Raw genomic sequence first — 18,058 nt, 5'->3', positions numbered from 1 at the left:
ATTCATGTGTTTCACTATTTATTTTTTTTTGTGTGAAGTGGCATCCAATGCTTTTTTGAAATGTGAGATAACATGAAACACTGGGTTCATTGTATTTCAGTGTCCTTGGGAGCTGACCAGGAGACTCCTTTCAGCCCATGAAGTCATCAAAATACCTAAGCATGATTCCCCAAACACTCCCTGTGGGATGACAAACCATAAAACTCCTTATCTATCTTTTTTACATGACTCTTTGACAACAAACATATCAGTGTTTTAGACTAGTGACCCTCTTAACTAGTTAACACAAATCCAAAGTGTCTTTTTATCTGTTACAGGTTCTTTATTTCAAGTAAACACCTTGCTCTTTTACTAAGGAACAGAAAGGCAGGGAGGATTAAGGGCTTTCACAAAAACATTTAAAAAAAAACAAAAAAAAAAAAAACAAGCAGAAAACCCAACAAAGGAAAGCATTATATGCCATAATTTTAGAAGATTTTGACTTATCATTGATAAACAAATAGATGCTCTATAATGGCAGCATCAGAAATATACTGCTTAAATAATGACATGAGGAAGCAAGCACAGAAATAGCAGACACAAATAAAAGGACTAAAATAATAATTTTTTATGTAAAAGATATTTTACCACTAGGTGTCCCTGTTAGAAAACTGTAATCCTACAGAATGCTCTGAGATATGGGGCAAATCATTTGAATTAGCTAAAGCTGCTGGCAATAAAACTTCAAAAGCCAAAATGCCTAAGCCACAGAAGCAATGTGCATCAGTAATGACCATGAAAGATAAAGGCAAGGGTTTAACACATCCTTTTTGAGTACTGCTGCCAGCTAAGATACAGCACTTTAAGTAAGATACAGCAACTTACTTAAATGTAGTGCTTAACGTATTTCAGATGGGTATTTAGTGGAAAAGCAAATGGCAGTGAGATTCAGTTCTCAATTTAAAGCAGCCAGCATAAAGCAGCTGTTAAAACCAGCCACAGTGGGTACAGTGACACTTAAAACTAACACTGCTGTGGTCACACCATTCCCCTACTACACCCACACTGCCCATCTGACCCAGCTCATTTTGACTGCCAATAAATGTAAACAAAGATCACTGGGAAGAGAAGGCAACAAGAACCTGCAAATAAGCTGAGAGCAGTGGTCTTTCCAGGTAAATCAGTTGCAGCTGGAAGAGGCCACATGGTGCAGCCCTGAAGACATCCATCCCCCTCTGCTCTCCAATAATAATCTTGAGCATTAGTTGACTCTGCCTCTTGGGCTGAGGAGGGCTACTTCTGGGAGAAGAAAGAGTTGTAGAAAACACTTGGACTATACTCAAAGATCAGCTTAGTGGGTACACAAAGAACCTGATGATGTTGCACTGGTCAGCTACACACTGAATAATTTTCTCTTGACTACAGAACTACTGCAAGATCTGTTAAAATGTTACTGAGGTCACATGTCTCTTGCAGTAATTTCCCACTCAGCAGCAAGGCCTTCCTTACATGTAAGCTTGTCTCTTGGAAGATGACTGATAGGAACTGAACTTACTTCATATTCAAGTCTCTGGACTGCGCACACATACTGCTACTTAACTGTAAGAATCAATTGACAGTAAGAAAGAGTACAATATGTGTCAAACTAAAAGTAACTGGAGTGCATTTGCAAACTTCGATGCTGTCTTTTTCATATAAGACACTGAAGCTTTGCCACTACACTGTCTTTGTTTCAGCAAACAAGATGCTGTTCAGATGCCTATCACTGAAACTCAAGTGTGCCTGCAAGTAGTCCCCACATACACATCAGAGAGCAACTCAACTTCAGGGGTTACACCATGTCAGTCTTCAATGAATGAAAACAGTCAACTTTAAACAATTAGTACTTGGAGAACCAAAACTTCACGTCAGCTCTGTAAAAATACTCATGCTTGTGCTCAAGACCGGCGCACATCCACGTGACACCACGCAGCATGGCCTTCTGAACTCTGCCCACGTTAAATTTGAGATCTCCCTGTTCCACACCAGCTGTCCTTTACTTCCCATCTTCCATGACAACACCCCTGTAATCTCCACCACTTAATTGCCTACCTACTTGTATTGCCCAAATTCTCAGGTCACAGACGCATGCAGCAGGAAGGTTAAGCACCACAATCCATTCTACCTCCACAGCTCAGGGGTTTGCTGGGTGGTGAAGAGAGAATCCTGCAGTGTTTTCTGCTTCCCCACCCTTCAGCAATCAGCAGAAGAGGGGCTCCAGCTGGGACACGGGAGAGAAACCTTTTTGTGGCTTCTCTTACCTGAGGAACAGCCTCCAGACCACCTGTAAAAACCTGGACAATCCTTACCAGCCTTCAGAGAGCAAGTGAAAAGAAAAGCGGTAAGTAGAGGTGAAGTCCTGAGTTCACTTATTAGAATCCAGCTATCAAAAAGTGGTTTTATCAAAAAGTGGTTTTAAAGTCCTGGGGAATAGGAGATGGGGGGGCTGGGGAGGGAAGGATTATTCAATGAGAATCAGGAATCAGACAGGTGAACAAGGAGGGGAAGCAGACCCAGCTCTGTGACAAGACTACAGACAGAGCCCACCCATCCTGCCAGCTGTTACCCTGCTGGGAGCCTCTCAAACCGAGGCAAACCTCAACTCTTGTTTAATCTGGAGTACCAAAGGGTAATTCAAGCCTCCTACCGACCTCCCGGCAGAAGAGATAGCCCCAACAATACGTCACGAGTTTACGGTAAAGAATCTAAAGGGATGGTTAAGTCCACTTTTCAGAAAACCCAAGGTTTTCCAGCAGCCTGGGTCGTACGCACGGATGTGAGGGAGCCGGGGACTGGGCGGAGAGGAAGCAGAGAGGCCGCCCCAGCGCCGGCAGCCGCCCGGCGCCTCACACACCTACCCGGGAGCTCACGGGTCACCGGGCCCGAGCAGGGCTCCCCGGTTCGCCTCCTGGAGAGTTCCTCTCACCAAGGCTCCGCACTTCCCCCCCAGAGGAGCCGGAGCCGGCCCCGCCGCAGCGGGTGGACGCCCCCCGTCTCGCGAGGCCACCGCCCCTTACCCAGCTCGGTACCCGGGTTCCGACCCGCCATAACCCACGCCGCTCACGGCTCTCCCCGCCCCCGCTGCCAGACCCGAGCGGGGCGGGCAGAGTTCGGTCTCGCCAATCCCGACCCGTGAGGGCAGGAAGCGGCAGCACCGGGCTGGGCTGGGCGGGCCGGGTCCCTGTGACCACCCGCGGGAGCGACCCCTCCGCTACGGAGCTGCCGGTAAGGAAGCAACCAAGGCCCCGCACCCCCTCTCGCTCCCCCCCAGCCCAGCCTCCACTGTTGTTTTGTGACAGGAATAATCGATTAATCTGCTCTCTCAGTGCTAACACCTAATTTGCTATTTCGAGGAGTTAAGGCAGCTTCCGGTCTCTTCGAGTCACCACTTCATCCCTACTTGTCCGGTGCTTACACCAGCACCGTAAGAGGCAGCAAAGGTCCACAGCTCCAAAACCTGAGGGATCTGTTCTAAGGCTTCTCTGTCAAATGCTACACAGCCTGCTTGAAATACAGCACGAAAGCAACACCCTACAAGAAGTTGCACCATGGGGGGGGGGTGTGAGAGTTTCTTGTTCTAAACACATCCTTTCAGCTTGTAAAATGAACAGCTTCTAGGCTGAAGTATTAGATTTGGAGCCCTCATAAACCCTAAGGGATTTAATGATAAGGCCTAAACAATTAGCTGTAAATCAGAGGGCTAAGAGTTGCTTTTTTTTTTTTTTTTTTTTTTAATAATTCAGATATGTAACTGCAAAACTAATTTTGGCATAGCCTGTGAAATAGCATATCCTTAGTACTACCACGGCACTAAGAAACCATGATTCATTGCTTTCCTCCCTACACCCCATCCCCAACAGCTGAAGCTGGAAGAGATTTTCATCACCCACCCAAGCCCAAGCACCTGCTCAACCAAGCCCAGCTACACCAGGTTCCCTTGGGCCACATCCCTTTAGGTTTTGAGTATCAAGAACGGAGACTCCACCACCTTTCCAGTCAATCTGTTCCAGTGTTTGCCCACCACAACATGAAGGTATTTTCTTATGTTCTGACAGAACTGCCCCTATTTCAATTTATGCATATTTTCAATTTTCTATTATGCTAGCATTACTGTACTCCTGGGAAAAATCCTAGAAAACAGTAAGGACAAGTGTGAATATGAAAGAAATAAAAGGTCTGTGAATAAATAAATACACCTCTGTATAACTTCTGCATTCCATACAGGGTGCGTTAAGTAAATTAGTGTAACATTAAGAGAAGTGACAAGTGGAAGAATGGCAGTTATTTTCTTTAATGAAGAAAATATGATTTGTTACTTTGAAAGAGTAACATTTTATCCAGTCTGGAAGACTAAACCCAAGCTTTATACAGATTGATAGCCAACATCTGTGATTTTCATGTACAACCAAATATTTCAGGCAGCATGTTTAATTTAGAGTTTTCACTAGTTTTGACTTTAGAGACTCATGTTTACATTCAAACTCTAAAGAATAAAAAGACACAAAGCTTACAGATCAAAGAACGTGCCACCCTCTGTACCAACATTAACACATTGTTACTGCTTTCCCTCCCTATAGTACAAAGCCAAGATCCTGTAAAGGAGTAAGGTGGTTAACTTGACTGCTTTGCTGTTCCATTAACCCAACGCTCCACACTAAGATACAAGTTTTGAGAGGCATTTTATTTAGACAACTGAAAACAGTTAAACTTTCAGAAGCAGCATACAATGAAACAAAACCAGAACCAAATATTTTCGGTACATGAACCCTCCTTTTCAACTAAAGCACATCTTTCAACTTTCAAGAGAAAAAGAATGGGTAAAAGCCATTGCATCTCTTCTCTATAATAAAGAAAATGCACTACAATGAGTTTAACTGAAAACTGGAGAGACTGGATCTTGGTTTGCACACTTCTTGGAAAAGACAGTAGGCAGTTATGCTAAAAAGATAGCAAACTACTACTTGCCTTTTTTTTTTTTAATTTCTTTTTTGGATGCTCAGTTCTCTTACAAACAACACCTAGCCAGTTCCACCGCATTCTCATCAATTACTGCCCATCTTTGCCTTATGTAAAGAGCACACTCTGGAAGGCTGCTGTTTATCACTGTTCACTTGATTTAGTCTTGTATGTCCATATGTTGAGTAACAGTTGCAATAATCAGGCCTTAACTTCAGGAGTTGAGCTGTACACTGTATCCGAGTTTTCAGAGGCAAGTTCTTCTGCAATTAATAAGAAGAGTATTATTATTTAACTTCAACTTTGAGATATAACCCAAAGAAATGTTGTAGGGATTGCTTAAAAGACCTGTTCAGTTTTTTTCCCCACTTAACCTCATCTGGTTACTCTACCCCACCTGTTTAGTCTGAACAGCTCTAGTCACCACTCTGACACTCACCACATGGCCATTTTCAGGAAAATGCATTCAAAAATAAAATGCCAGAAGCTACTTGGGGAAAACTACCTTGTCCACACTAAAGAATGGTACCACCTTGACTGATTTTTTAACACTCAGGTAAGTTGAAGCTGGCAGTTCAAGGCATTACCTATTTCCTCCTCTGCAGTTCCTGGAAGGGTTGTCCTTGCTTTTGCTGCTTCTGCATTCTCCTCTTCTGTAGGAAGGAAGAAGGAAACAACAGTCAGTAAACTTCAGTCCCCCCTTCCCACCTTAACAAAACAAATAAATACATAAAATTTTCCACCTTGAATAATTCAGTGTTGAGGGGAAATAGTTGGGTAAGCAACTCTGGTAATGAATGCTCACTTGCATTTTTCCAGAAATTCTCTAAACTTGGGGGTGGGTAAGCAAACATATAAAACTATCATCCCCACTTCTTTCTAGATATTCTTATATCTTTAAGACTCACTAAAGTGGTCTTTCATATTTTTATGCTTTTTAACATAAAAATACATCAATTTGCTTAAATACCCACAAAGTGTCTGTATTCAATAAGCTTACAAGTTTGAAGTTAATTGATTAAATAGCAACTACAAAAGCAAAACTTTAAATCTAACCCATTTGAGTAGACAGAGGAACCCTCAGAAGAAATTACTATTTCTATGTAAAATTTAGGTTATGTTTACCACTTATGATGGGTATTACTTTTGAAGTGCACATGAAGCAGTCAAGTTTCACAAGAAACAAGCAGACACTTACCAGGAACTACACACTTCCAAAGACCATAGGTTTTCCCTACTGTTGTCTGCCACAGCCTTAGTGTACCATCCTCAGAGCCACTTGCATACAGCTCTCCATCAGGGCTAAATCTCACACAGTGAATTGGACCAAAGTGTCCTTTGTAAGATTCTGTAGGAGAGCATACCAAGTCCATCAATTTCAAATTTCAGTCAACAACTGAAATTAGCCAATACAAACTGATCAGAAGACAGAAAAAATACTGATGGGAAGCCCTTTCTCTGCACTTGACACAAAACAAAGCTTCTGTTAATTGGTACCTCAGTGCTCTCTAATTCAGGTAACATAGTCATGTTTTATTAACTGCAAGAAACAAGGTGATTATTTATTCTAGGCAATACTACAAAGCAAACCAGTAGCATGGAGTACCCTATGCTATATTCTTTCAGCTTCTCACTTAGAAATACAAATTTTTAAATATATTTGGCCAACATTAACAAGAACAAAACCATCACATTTTTCACAAAAGCAAGTAGCTGCAACTTGTTTGACATATCTAATTAATGCTATAGTATGGCACTAAATTAATATACAGCTCCCTACTGCAGCAATACAGTTTTTTTTTTTTTTAAATAGCTGCAAGGAGCTGTTTAATGGAGGCTTTAATTCCAGAAAAAGTGCTAAGTATACTGACAGGAAAAATGCTTAAATGATAATTAACCTTTTCATCCTCTTGCACAGCATGCTAAAAACTTACTGGGTACAAGTTTCATTCACTAGTCATTATTTCATTAATTTAATACACATTTCAGAATTCATTTATGACTGTAGTAGAGAAACATACCTAATTCTTCTCCTGTATTATAGTCATATTTATAGAGTTTAAAATCTTCACCACCTGCAACCAAACACTCCTTTGCAGGGTGAAGTGATGCAGAATTGATTGTAGCAGGTGCTTCAAATGATTTAATCTGCTCTAGACTAGGGGAAAAAAACTTTGTTAATAAAGTTCATTGAAAAAAAAAATCCTGAGAGCAAAGATACTGCAATTCTACTAATCACAACTGCTTTTAAGAAAAATAGAATACACTCAGTTTCTGAAACAAGTTTTAATACTTGCATATCAAGTTCATAATATCAGAAATTAGTTCAGAATACGCAAAACAAATACACATCCAGAACTACTCTCAGGAATATGTTGAAGCATGTAACTTGCTTTCTGAAGACATCATAGGTATGTATAAACAAGTTGTTCTCTGAAAAACACTGAGATGAACTCTTGCTGAAATTTATTTAACTACATTTACAATTACTGTAAGATATGAAAATGGCACTGAACTTTTACATTCTGCCATCTTACAGACAGTTAGGGCTCACTATTTTAGAAGAAGGTAGTTGTTTCACAGTGCCTCTGATGAGAGGCAAGCAAAGATGTCCACTGATACCAGTTCTTACAACTTGGTGATTTTGTCCTTGTACAAGTCATTTTTTACCCACAACCAAGCCCACTAACTCAGCCTGTGAAAATCCTGTGTTTTGGACTCACGTTTCTGCACTGTGAAAAGCAATAGTCTTCCCATAGGTTATCACAAGTATTTGTCCTTCTGGAACATACTCCATGCTGCTCACTGACATTGCAACATTTAGTGCCTTCACTTCCGTCATCGTACTTCTGTCCCAGAGGCTTAAGAGGAAATAAAAATTAAAAGATTACTCTTAGATTACTCCAGCAAATCAAACAATTTTCACCTCCCATCCACAGCATGATCTGGATCAAAACAGCCACCTATTGAATAATGTGGTTTGATTCCACAGGTACTTCAGCTTTTCAGCAGCATTCTTAAAACTTTGTCTAGGTGAAAATTGAGACATGCTTACTTTTAAATACTGTTCATTTTGAAGCTTAATAAAAAACATTACATGGTGCACACAGCATTTAAATACTCAATGATTCTCTTGAGAGTAAAAAACTTTGTTTCGAGTCTCTTAAACAACTGAGTTTGAGAAGCAAGGCTTGAAGATGATTCCATTCTGCCTTTATACCTCGTAAGGCAAAGAGCTACTAATGCCAATTTATAAGAACAGAGATTCATTTAAGATAAATATATTTTTCTATTTAGAGGTACAAGAACTATCAAAAAAAAGACATGAAATTGTTTTGCTATGACAAGAATCTTTATTCACTAGCTGGCTGATGCAGTTCTGCTCCTGCAGTTCAGAGAAAATTAAGATAGGCAAGAGTCTAGTTGTATTTAAACATTGGGAAACTGAAAAGAACTGAAGCTGAAAAGACTACCGGGAAATTGCTCTAGTGACTTTTTCCTCACATCCTTCCTTCTACAAAGCAGAAAAGACTATTCTATTTATCTCTCCTTTGTGCCATAAATATAAGAATGGCTGAGACAGCTAGGCATGAGATGACACTGGTCATATCATCAAAAAAGCTGAGGAAGCAGTAAGGCACATGGCCTGTCTTTTCTGGACAGCACAGACTGCAGAAGGGCCTTTGTCAATCTATCTATCCAGGTTTGTCTGGCTTTCAGCACATCTCTTAACAACTGTGTGTAAAGTAAAAAACTTAACTATGATTTAACTGTGACTAAACTTATAAAAACACTAAAACTTACTGAATCCATCACCATTGCAGAGAAAGAGGGCTATGTCTATCAAAAGTGCACTGTTTTCAGTTACTCTTCTAAGTCTTTCATCCCAGTGCCTGATTAGTCCAAGCCTTGCACATCTTTAAATTCTGATGTTGCAGAAGACAAGGCAGCAATACCTCAGCACAATGGGTATGTAGAAGACCTCATCTGTAAATTCATCTTCTATAATATTATAAAAGGCACAAATTTATTCCACTATGCAGTTCTCAAATACTACCTCTTTTTATCAGGGAGGAAAAGTTTATGGGATAAATTAGAACTAGTACAGAAGTTATGACTCTAACAGCAGAAGAAAACTATTAGGCATGCAGCAAGAATAATCTAGGATCAAACAACCCATATTTACTTGCATCCTTCACAAAAAACCTGAAATCACCTTCTCACAGAGATTAATGACACGCCAATAAATAAAGGCAAGTTTATTAGAAAACTGAAAGTTACTTTTTCTTACCGGACAGTTTTATCATCAGCTGAGAGAATCTGTTTGTCATCACTGCTCCATAAAGCCTTTTTAATGCCAGAAGTATGTCCACTGACAACATCAGGTTCTTAAAAGTAAAGCCAACACTTTAGAAAATTAAATAACGTATGGCAGTTTGTAAACTTGTATAAAATATACGGATTTCCAGTTATTAAAAATTATAAAGTAACTTCAAGCACTTAGAACTTTATTTGTAAACCTTATTCCATGAACAGAAGAAACAAGAGTATCCAGTTGCCTAAACTTAAAAAGCTTCACTAGTTCAACATCAAGGTTCTCTAGCTTCATGTCAATTCTAAGTAACTCAGTATCACCATGAAATCAAACATACTTAAATATGAAGTATGTTTTTCTTTCAGATTACTATATTTTATTTAATTAGATCTATTTCCAGTGAGGCTGTGTTGAATGGAAACATGCTAGCCTTGAAGTCCTTTATAAATAAACTCTTTCACTTGTAAAAGCATAAACTTAAAACAGTTTATCCTACTACAGCAAAAGCTTATACAGGCTATATTTGTAAAACAATCCTCAGCTTTTTGTGATTTATAATGCAGAACTTTTACTCCATTCCAGAAAACAAGAACTGGGTCCACAAGCAGACTCACCTGCTTCTGGCTTGCTCAAGTCGTAGATACGCAACAGTTTATCTTGTCCACCTGTTAACAGATAATTGCTATCCTGAAATAGAAGTTATAAAGGGTCAACTCTATTTTGAATCAAAGTACCAGACTTCCTCTGTGAGACCTAATTTAAGTTTTTTCCCTCAGACAACCTCTCATACACTTATTACAGTTAAGTTACAATTTTAAGTAATGCAGTATGCTACATAATTTGCCTGCTAAGTTACACATATAAAAAGTAGAAAAGTAACCAATAGCAAAGCATCCTCAAGAGCTTACTTTTCTGATGAATGAAGCATAAAGGTTTTTCATACCTGTGTAAAATCCACACTTTTGACAATGTGTTTGTGAGCCAATGTGATTAGTTCATCTCCTGACACAGCATCCCACACTTTGCTAAACAGCAAGAGAAAGCATTTATATTTAAGCAGAACCAGGACAAATCAACCTGGAAAGTCAAATGACTTTGTAAGCAATCTTTCCTGATACCGTCAAAAAATTTACCACAAATGCTACATTCTCATAAGTTATAAAATATTCTCATTGACTAACTGGGTTATATGTTTGTCTTGAACTTTTTTATTAATGCTATCCCACCACTTTCCTTTACCCTCTTTTTTATGTTAATGCAGCACAATTAGCATTTTACTTTTAAGACAAAGGCAATCCCTTGCAACTTTAATAACAGATTTCTCTCTACGAACAGGATTTAACTTGTGCAATAGTAAAATATGCTGCAAACCACACTAACAAACAACAAAAAGCAAAGAAATAATTTACTAGAATTTTGAGAAGAGTTTTCCTGTAATAAGAAGAGGCTAACTGGTAGAAGCAAAATAAAAATCACTTTTATCTTTACTGTAACTACAGTGCCAGAGATTAGAGTCACCTAGAAATGTTTTTCTAGCAAACTGGTAGAGAATTTAAGTACATTTAAAAAGCATAGTTGTGCGTCATAGCAGAATTAACTGTAGCTACTTTCAGGAACCTAAAAGTCTAGGTTTTGATTTGGCTTACCATAAATAAGCTATAAATTACTTCAGATAAGCAATTGAGTCAATATCTTACTACAGTTACATAGTTCTCACCAAGGAGAACTATAGACTAAAACCAAAATACAGACTTCAAAGACAGTTAATTACTTACGCTGTAAAATCTGCTGCTGCTGTAGCTGCTTTAGTGGCATCCGTGTTCAAAGTGGCACCCCAAACAGCACCTTTATGACCTAGAAATGTGCCAATCCAGTCTCCTGTGTCACCCTGACGCAGCATAGGTTTACCATCTTCACAAAACAAACAAAAAAACACACTCATATAACATGATTTAAAAAAAAAGGAAGCTGTATTTAGAAAAGATTCCTTTGCACCAGCATGTGGAAATACAACATACTTTATAAAGCTATTCTTTGTAAGAGAATTTAGCTGAGGAGCTAAGATAAGCAGCTGTACTTACTGCATGCATCTACAACTGTACAGATACTGAAATACTACTCATTATAAAAGTTTTCTTTATGTTTGTGTTAAGGACGCAGAAAGGAGCACTTCATTTTGGTTTTACTTCTAATGAAGTTTTCTTCAGGCAAGGCAGGATTTATTTTTTTTTTTACTTTGGAACAATATTTTCAGACTAACAGCATGCAGAAATAGATCTTGTGTTTGTAAACAGATTCGTTTAAAACATATGTGGAGAAGCTGTAAAAAATAAAACAGAGCAATAGAAAGCCTTTCCTGTAATTTATTTTTTTCTGGAAGGCTGTCAAAAAGTTGTTCACACAAGATGCAGAGCTGAACTGGAAGCACTCCAAGACAGAAAGGTCCTTTTGAACTTATGAATATATGCATAGGTTTAACATATACACATATGAAGGGGAAATATTATTCACATGACTAGAGTTCTCATGGGTAAGTGGACACCATCATTCTATGTCTGGCCACGCAGCTACCCTGGTTAAACGCGAGCTCTCTTTAAAACCTACAGGATGTGTCCCCAGCGAGCAAAACCGGACAGATCTTTTTGATTCTGACCCTAAAATGGGCGAACGCGGGCTGTGATACCCCCCAGGCTCACCCCGTCTTTAAACACCACGAAATCCAGCTGCCCGCTCCCTTATTCATTCGGTCAGACGCTTCCCTACAAGCACCCGCGTTTCAGCAGGGCGAACGGGGCAGCCCGGCACAACCCCCCCAGACTCCCCCCGCCCCCTCGGGAAGGCGCTGCGCGGCCTAGGAGCAGCGGGACGGAGGAGCGGCCCAACCCCCCCGCTCTCCCACCCCCCCTGGGCCGAGGGCATCCTGGCCGAGCAGGCCAAAACAAAGCCCCCTCCCCTTCCCTTCCTCTTCAGCCCCGTCCCCGCTCACCCTTGCAGGCGCTGATGAGGAAGTACCCGTAGGGGGTGACGCCGCTGAAGGCCAGGTCCACCACGGGCCGCGTGTGCCCGGAGCACGTCAGGGGGGTCTGCCTCATGGCCATGGCGGCGGCGGGCGCGGAGGTGGGGATGGGGCAGGGAGGGAGGGGAGGGGGGAAAGAGGAGAGTGAAGGGGCGGGGGTACGGTGGGCAGCGCGGGGGGAGTGCGCAACGGGACGACGGCGCGCACGGAGCCCGGGCAGGGATACGAGCCCCCTCCGGCCGGGCAAGAAACAGCGGCTGGATCGGCGGCAGCAGCGGAGGAAATGACGGCACGGAGCGGCTTCGGGGCGGAAGTTTCCTCATGGGGGGTGGAGAGCGAAGAAGGGAGAGAAGAGACATGCGTAAGGGGAAGTGCTGCCGAGCGCAGGCGCGGCGGCTGGAAAGTCGCGGTCACTTCCCGAAGGGTGGGATGCGTCGGGAGTTCGGTCTGGGGAGCTTCTCCCTCCCGCAGTGTAATTCTCCTCTCCCGGCTTGTGAGTGTGCCCTGCATCCGCCCTGCATCCTTCCTGAGATCTTCGCCGTAGCTCTGCCGCCGCCTGCCCGCGGGAGGGTGACCGCGCTCTCTCTCCTCTCGTCCCGGTTCCTGCCGGAATGAATAACACTTTCTTGCCCACGGGGTAGGCTCAGAGGAACCTCAGCGCGCCTTCGTTTTCACGAGGAGGTCTTTTACGGCAGCTCCCACCACGCTCCAGGCTTGAACTTGCTCTTCAGTAGTTGGGAGTTTCACCTCAATGGGTGCCAGGCATGGCTTTGCCTTTCTCCCCTACCCCAAAGTAGTTCGTAGTGCACCGCGGGGTCTCCCTTGCTCTCTTCAGGCTCCTAAACCAGCAGCAAATCTGTCTTGCCACAGAGGAAGACTATTTTTTTTCTGCAGGCTTCACTCCCCTCATGGCTCACTGATAAGCAGGACCTGATGAGCTTTTCCAGGCGGGGTGGTAGTGGGGGAACAGACTAAAGGACAGGGGCACCTTGGCACAGAGCATCACTCTGCACTGGGTTAGGAACTGGCTGGAGGGCCGGGCCCAGAGAGTGGTGCTGAACGGTGCTGCATCCAGTTGGCGGCCGGTCACCAGTGGTGTCCCCCAGGGATCAGTGTTGGGCCCAGTTCTGTTTAATATCTTTATTGATGATTTAGATGAGGGGATTGAGTCCATCATCAGCAAATTTGCAGGTGACACTAAGCTTGCGGGGGGAGTGTGGATCATCTGGAAGGCAGGAGGGCTCTGCAGAGGGACCTGGACAGACTGGAGAGTTGGGCTGATTCCAACGGGATGAGGTTCAACAAGGCCAAGTGCCGGGTCCTGCACTTTGGCCACAACAACCCCATGGGGAGCTCCAGGCTGGGCACAGAGTGGCTGAGAGCAGCCAGATAGAAAGGGACCTGGGAGTCTGGATTGACAGGAAGCTGAACATGAGCCAGCAGTGTGCCCAGGTGGCCAAGAAGGCCAATGGCATCCTGGCCTGTATCAGGATTACAGAGAGGGTGATCAGACATTGGAATGAGCTGCCCAGGGAAGTAGTGGATTCTCCGTCCCTGGAGATATTTAAAAAGAGACTGGATGTGGCACTCAGTGCCATGGTCTGGTAACTGCAGCGGTAGTGGATCAAGGGTTGGACTTGATGATCTCAGAGGTCCCTTCCAACCCAGCCAATTCTATGATTCTATGATCAGCCACCGTGGCTTGCACACAGACCAAGGAGCCAAGCTGATGGCAATGTCTGGACTTGCCTTCAGGAGCATTTCAATGTGCATTAACGGCCTTACTTAAAAATTAGGCAAGTGGTGTTTCTTTCAACAGGCTGAAAAATCAGAGTGGTTGATGGTAACTCATCTCCTCTTTCAAGTCTTAGAACTAGAAGAAAAAAAAAAAACAAAACCAAGCATGAACAGATAATTGAAGTTTAACCACTCATCCACAGCTCTCTTTAAAGGATAGGCATCTGGTTTCAGTTTCTGACTCAGTGTTCCATTTATCATCCCATAGTTCTCAAAAGTAACTCCTAGTAATTCTGTAATTTCATGACCAGGTTTAGTCAGCTACCACTGTAGCTGATGCTTCCAGTTTTTCCACACACAGCTACAGATAACCACATAGACCTCAGTATCTGTAAGATTTTCTGGACTTTTTTTTCTAACAATGGTGCTAGTCTCTCACTCCGCTTTGACAAAGGCCTGTAGCTGAATCTAGAAAGTCTCAAGACTACAGATTATAATCACGGGGAATTAAAATGCATCTCTAAAAGCTTTAAAATTGAAAGAATTCCCAGAATTCTCTTGATAAAACTGACTGAAGATTTTTCTGTTTTCCCACCTGTAGACAAACTTTTGAGAGCTTAATGAATAAAATATTTCTCGAGTGTCCAAAACTTTAAGGGCAGAAGTCAGATGCAGTTTTGTTACATTTGTATTATTCAGTGTTTCCAAAATGTCTTGATATATTAATCCTAGTGTTCTACTCCTGTATTGATGTTCTCTAGTTGTCCTATTCCATGCCATTTAAAAAAAAATTCATTCCTAACTGTATATCTGGTTTTATCTTTTGTAGAGTTATTGCATACCAAAAGGTCCATTTGTAGGAATGGGGTATGGAATAGTTGGAAAGACCAATGAAGATGCCATATCTAAGTTTATATTTAAAAGAGGACTAAACAGAAGATTTATCACTTCTACATTACTTTTGTCAAGGCCTAAAATAAAAGTAGAATTATGTTTCCTAATTAGCAATACTGCTTGGCTTTACATTTCAAAACCCTGTTGTGGAAACTGATGTTACAAAATTTTTGAGTGAAAAAAGGCAAAATGCTTTGGGGTAAACGTAAAAACTTAGCATTAAATTGATAGTGTCTACTTAAAATTCAGTATTGAGGAATGGAAAGAAAGGGAAGATTATGTAATTTTTTTCCCCAGTAATTTCATAGCTTTGACTGATTTTTGTCTTTTATTAAATTGGAGTATGATTTTCCAGCTGAAAAAAAGGAAATATATGACATCTGCTTAGGAAGACATAAAATCTCGGCAGACAAATAACGGGCAGACAAATGGAAAAAAAAAATTCTACTTTACTAGTAGGTATCTGAAAATCAGAAAAGGAAAAAAATAATGGAGATATGAAACCTATCTAATCTAGTCTATATTAAAAATCTCACTGGGGCCAGCAAAACATGAAGGTAGTATTAGGAATTAAGTTTTTCATATGCCACAGGAACATGTTGGTTATCATTAAAGCCAAGTCCTTCAGAGGGGACTTTGATACCTCCTGTAGGACCTAGGCAGACATTAGGCATCATGCTGCTGACTGCTGTGTTTCATCCCAAGGAAAATAAGTAATGGGGATAAAGCTGTGGACTGATAGTTATCAGCTACTCCCCAGATTTGTAAGAGTTACAACTCTGCTGGTAGGTGGGCTTAATATAAGCACGTAGATGATTACATGAGCACAGATCCCACGTGATGTCCTTATCTGCTTCCAGCAGTAGGTATTTGGTTAATTCCTAGTTGGAGCCTGGCACTTCCCTGCTAGCCCCAGCCACAGCCTCTCTGGCCTCATTTCCCACCCACTACCTCCCCTGCTCTGTACAAGTGACTTCCAGAAGACTTAAATTGATTTCTGTGTTCTACACAGAAGGTGTTTCCATTCCTATATACAGTAACAGTAAAGCTACGTCTGGATAAGGATTACAGGAATTAGGCCCTTGGAGTCTAGATTCAACAAGGTTACAGAAGGAGCAGTTCTGTGAAGCAGGGGGAGCCTTTATTATATTTGGAAACATGATTAAGACAGATAGAAATAATAATGAAAATAAAGCTATCTACATTTTTTTCCTAAGTCTAATGCCAAGTCAGAACATGGTCATTGAAAATCTCTGAAATTTGTCCTAAGTCTAACTCAGGATATATCACACATAATTTAGTCAGCCAGTTTTTGTTGGTTGGTTGTTTTTTTTTTCTACATTCTGCATTTCTAGCCCTACTAGAAATTTCTAATGCAGCACTTATTAAACTGAGCATGGGGAGGGGAAATACCACCATGAAGCACATTTGTGATTGGGGGAGTAGAAACACTTTGCCATGGAGCCACTCCAGGAGAATGAGAAGTGTGTTCAGGAGGAAGTGTTTCAAACAGAAGCGGGAGCAAGGATGAGAAGAGAGGGAGCCAAATACATGCAGAGCAGGAGCAAAAGGAAATGCTGAACTGATCTAGCATTTTCAGTGAGCTCAGGTATTTCGCACACCATTGCCTTCCTCTGTGCTCCCTCCATTTAAATACATCTATTCCCCACAGTTTGAGAGTCTTTGATTTAGAAATACACTGATTCTGTGCACTCAGGCTACATTAATTCTAATGCAGAGATTGCTAGAGAAGCTGTGAACTGTGAAATAGGTGTCAGTTTTTCAAAAAAGTCTAAAAAAGGGTACAGCATAAGGGAGGAAAAATGGAAAAAATAGTTATATACAAATTAAAACCTAGCAAGCTTAAAATAAAAAAATACTGAGGGTTGGGGTTGTTTATTTTAGTCAAGGTTATTATATATCAGGCTCCAGTAACATTACAAGGAAAATAAATGCCATTTAAAAAAATTATTCAAAGTTTCATATTTATCTATCTATTATCAAGATAACTGTCTTGTAGTGTTAAATAAATATTTGTCAACTTGTCAGGAAGGGATCAGGGCATTGTAATCATACAGAGTAATTCACCACATTAGTGCACAGAATGACAAGTATGCCAATCAGTCCTGTAAAGCACCTGGTCAGGACTTTTTTTCTACTTAATATTTATAATTCAGTGTCTGCTTGATTAAATAACATCTTTCTACAGCCAGTGATTGAATTTTCTCAGAAACGGCTGCTGGAGATCAACAGAGCTATCCTAGTGAAAGGTCCTGATTCTAGTACTTTGATAAGAATAAATTTAACAGAAATTGAATTAAATAGAGGTTTTTGAGTGTACATATTACATTTACTAAAACACCTATCTTCTTACGTTGTGTTAGATATCATCATTAGAAATACATTCTCTTGCCTCTGAGTGGAGCTCTTTACATATTTATTGGTACATTTAGTGATCTAGCTGAGCACTTCTACTGTGAGATGACTTAGAAATGGTTATTTCAGCTTGTATCTGGCAACTTCGTGGACATAGTACTGATGAAGTTACTAGATGTTTAGTTCTATAAAATTAACTGGCTAAATAGACAAATGGAAATCTCTGGGTACCAGAGGAAGCAGCAACAGGGCGGGCTCTTTGTTAGCGGACCTTGAATACAAGTTATGAAAATGTACTGCAGGTTTGAAACACGGACTGTATTCTGGAGGCATGTTGATGCTCTTTACCTTTGTTAAGTTTTTCTTTGGAAAAATGTCCTCTACTAATTTGTACAGCTAATTTAGAATTTTTTTGCTGAAGAATGATGTCTTACGGATGCTGCATGCAGGTCTGTCAGAACAATTGCAGAGTATGTTGCTGTGTTTTCAGCAGGGAAATAGTTACAGCCAAGTGCCAGCTTTGAGAAGTCAGTTATCACTGAGTAACAAGATGAAAGATAAAGAACAGATGTGATCATATTTCACAAATACTAGAACTGTGTGCTTCAAGTCAAGGAGTCATTTTTAGATCAGCCTTTCATAGCAGGTGACCATATAGTTTCTAGTTTCATGCAACTTCATGTAATGTAGATCTAGGGAACCTGGCAGGCACTGCTGTAGGGTGTGCTTTGTAGTATAGTTTGTAT

General features: G+C 41.1%; 2 protein-coding genes across 2 annotated transcripts in view; both read right to left on the bottom strand.

The window, feature by feature from the left end:
- Positions 1-3,169, bottom strand: part of DERA (deoxyribose-phosphate aldolase) — a 55,453-nt gene extending 52,284 nt beyond the window's left edge. The window contains exon 1 of the mRNA XM_071733009.1: positions 3,036-3,169. Coding sequence (XP_071589110.1) covers positions 3,036-3,066 — 31 coding nt within the window. The 5' untranslated portion in view covers positions 3,067-3,169. The remainder of the gene's footprint in view (positions 1-3,035) is intronic.
- A 1,509-nt stretch (positions 3,170-4,678) lies between these two features.
- Positions 4,679-12,591, bottom strand: STRAP (serine/threonine kinase receptor associated protein). Its single transcript, XM_071733008.1, has 10 exons — positions 12,276-12,591; positions 11,065-11,200; positions 10,233-10,314; positions 9,904-9,976; positions 9,266-9,362; positions 7,698-7,835; positions 6,996-7,132; positions 6,173-6,322; positions 5,562-5,627; positions 4,679-5,237 (listed from the first exon to the last, which is right to left on the bottom strand). The coding sequence occupies exons 1-10, from the start codon at positions 12,385-12,387 to the stop codon at positions 5,176-5,178; spliced, it is 1,053 nt and encodes a 350-aa protein (XP_071589109.1). The 5' UTR covers positions 12,388-12,591; the 3' UTR covers positions 4,679-5,175.
- Between the last annotated feature and the right edge of the window lie 5,467 nt (positions 12,592-18,058).

The sequence above is a fragment of the Heliangelus exortis genome, chromosome 1 (genome assembly GCF_036169615.1).
Source record: "Heliangelus exortis chromosome 1, bHelExo1.hap1, whole genome shotgun sequence".
NCBI classification, from domain to species: domain Eukaryota; kingdom Metazoa; phylum Chordata; class Aves; order Apodiformes; family Trochilidae; genus Heliangelus; species Heliangelus exortis.
The sequence above is the reverse complement of the archived record's forward strand: the minus strand, read 5'-3'. Positions and strand labels throughout refer to the sequence as shown.

Bases quoted from the DNA above. Each gene is read 5' to 3' on its own strand.
- STRAP (XM_071733008.1), bottom strand. From the start codon at position 12,387: ATGGCCATGAGGCAGACCCCCCTGACGTGCTCCGGGCACACGCGGCCC. The intron at 6,323-6,995 runs GTATGTTTCTCT...GCTCTCCTACAG, and splicing joins TAATACAGGAGAAGAATTAG to AATCTTACAAAGGACACTTT. The intron at 5,238-5,561 runs GTAATGCCTTGA...TATTAATTGCAG, and splicing joins AACTGCAGAGGAGGAAATAG to AAGAACTTGCCTCTGAAAAC.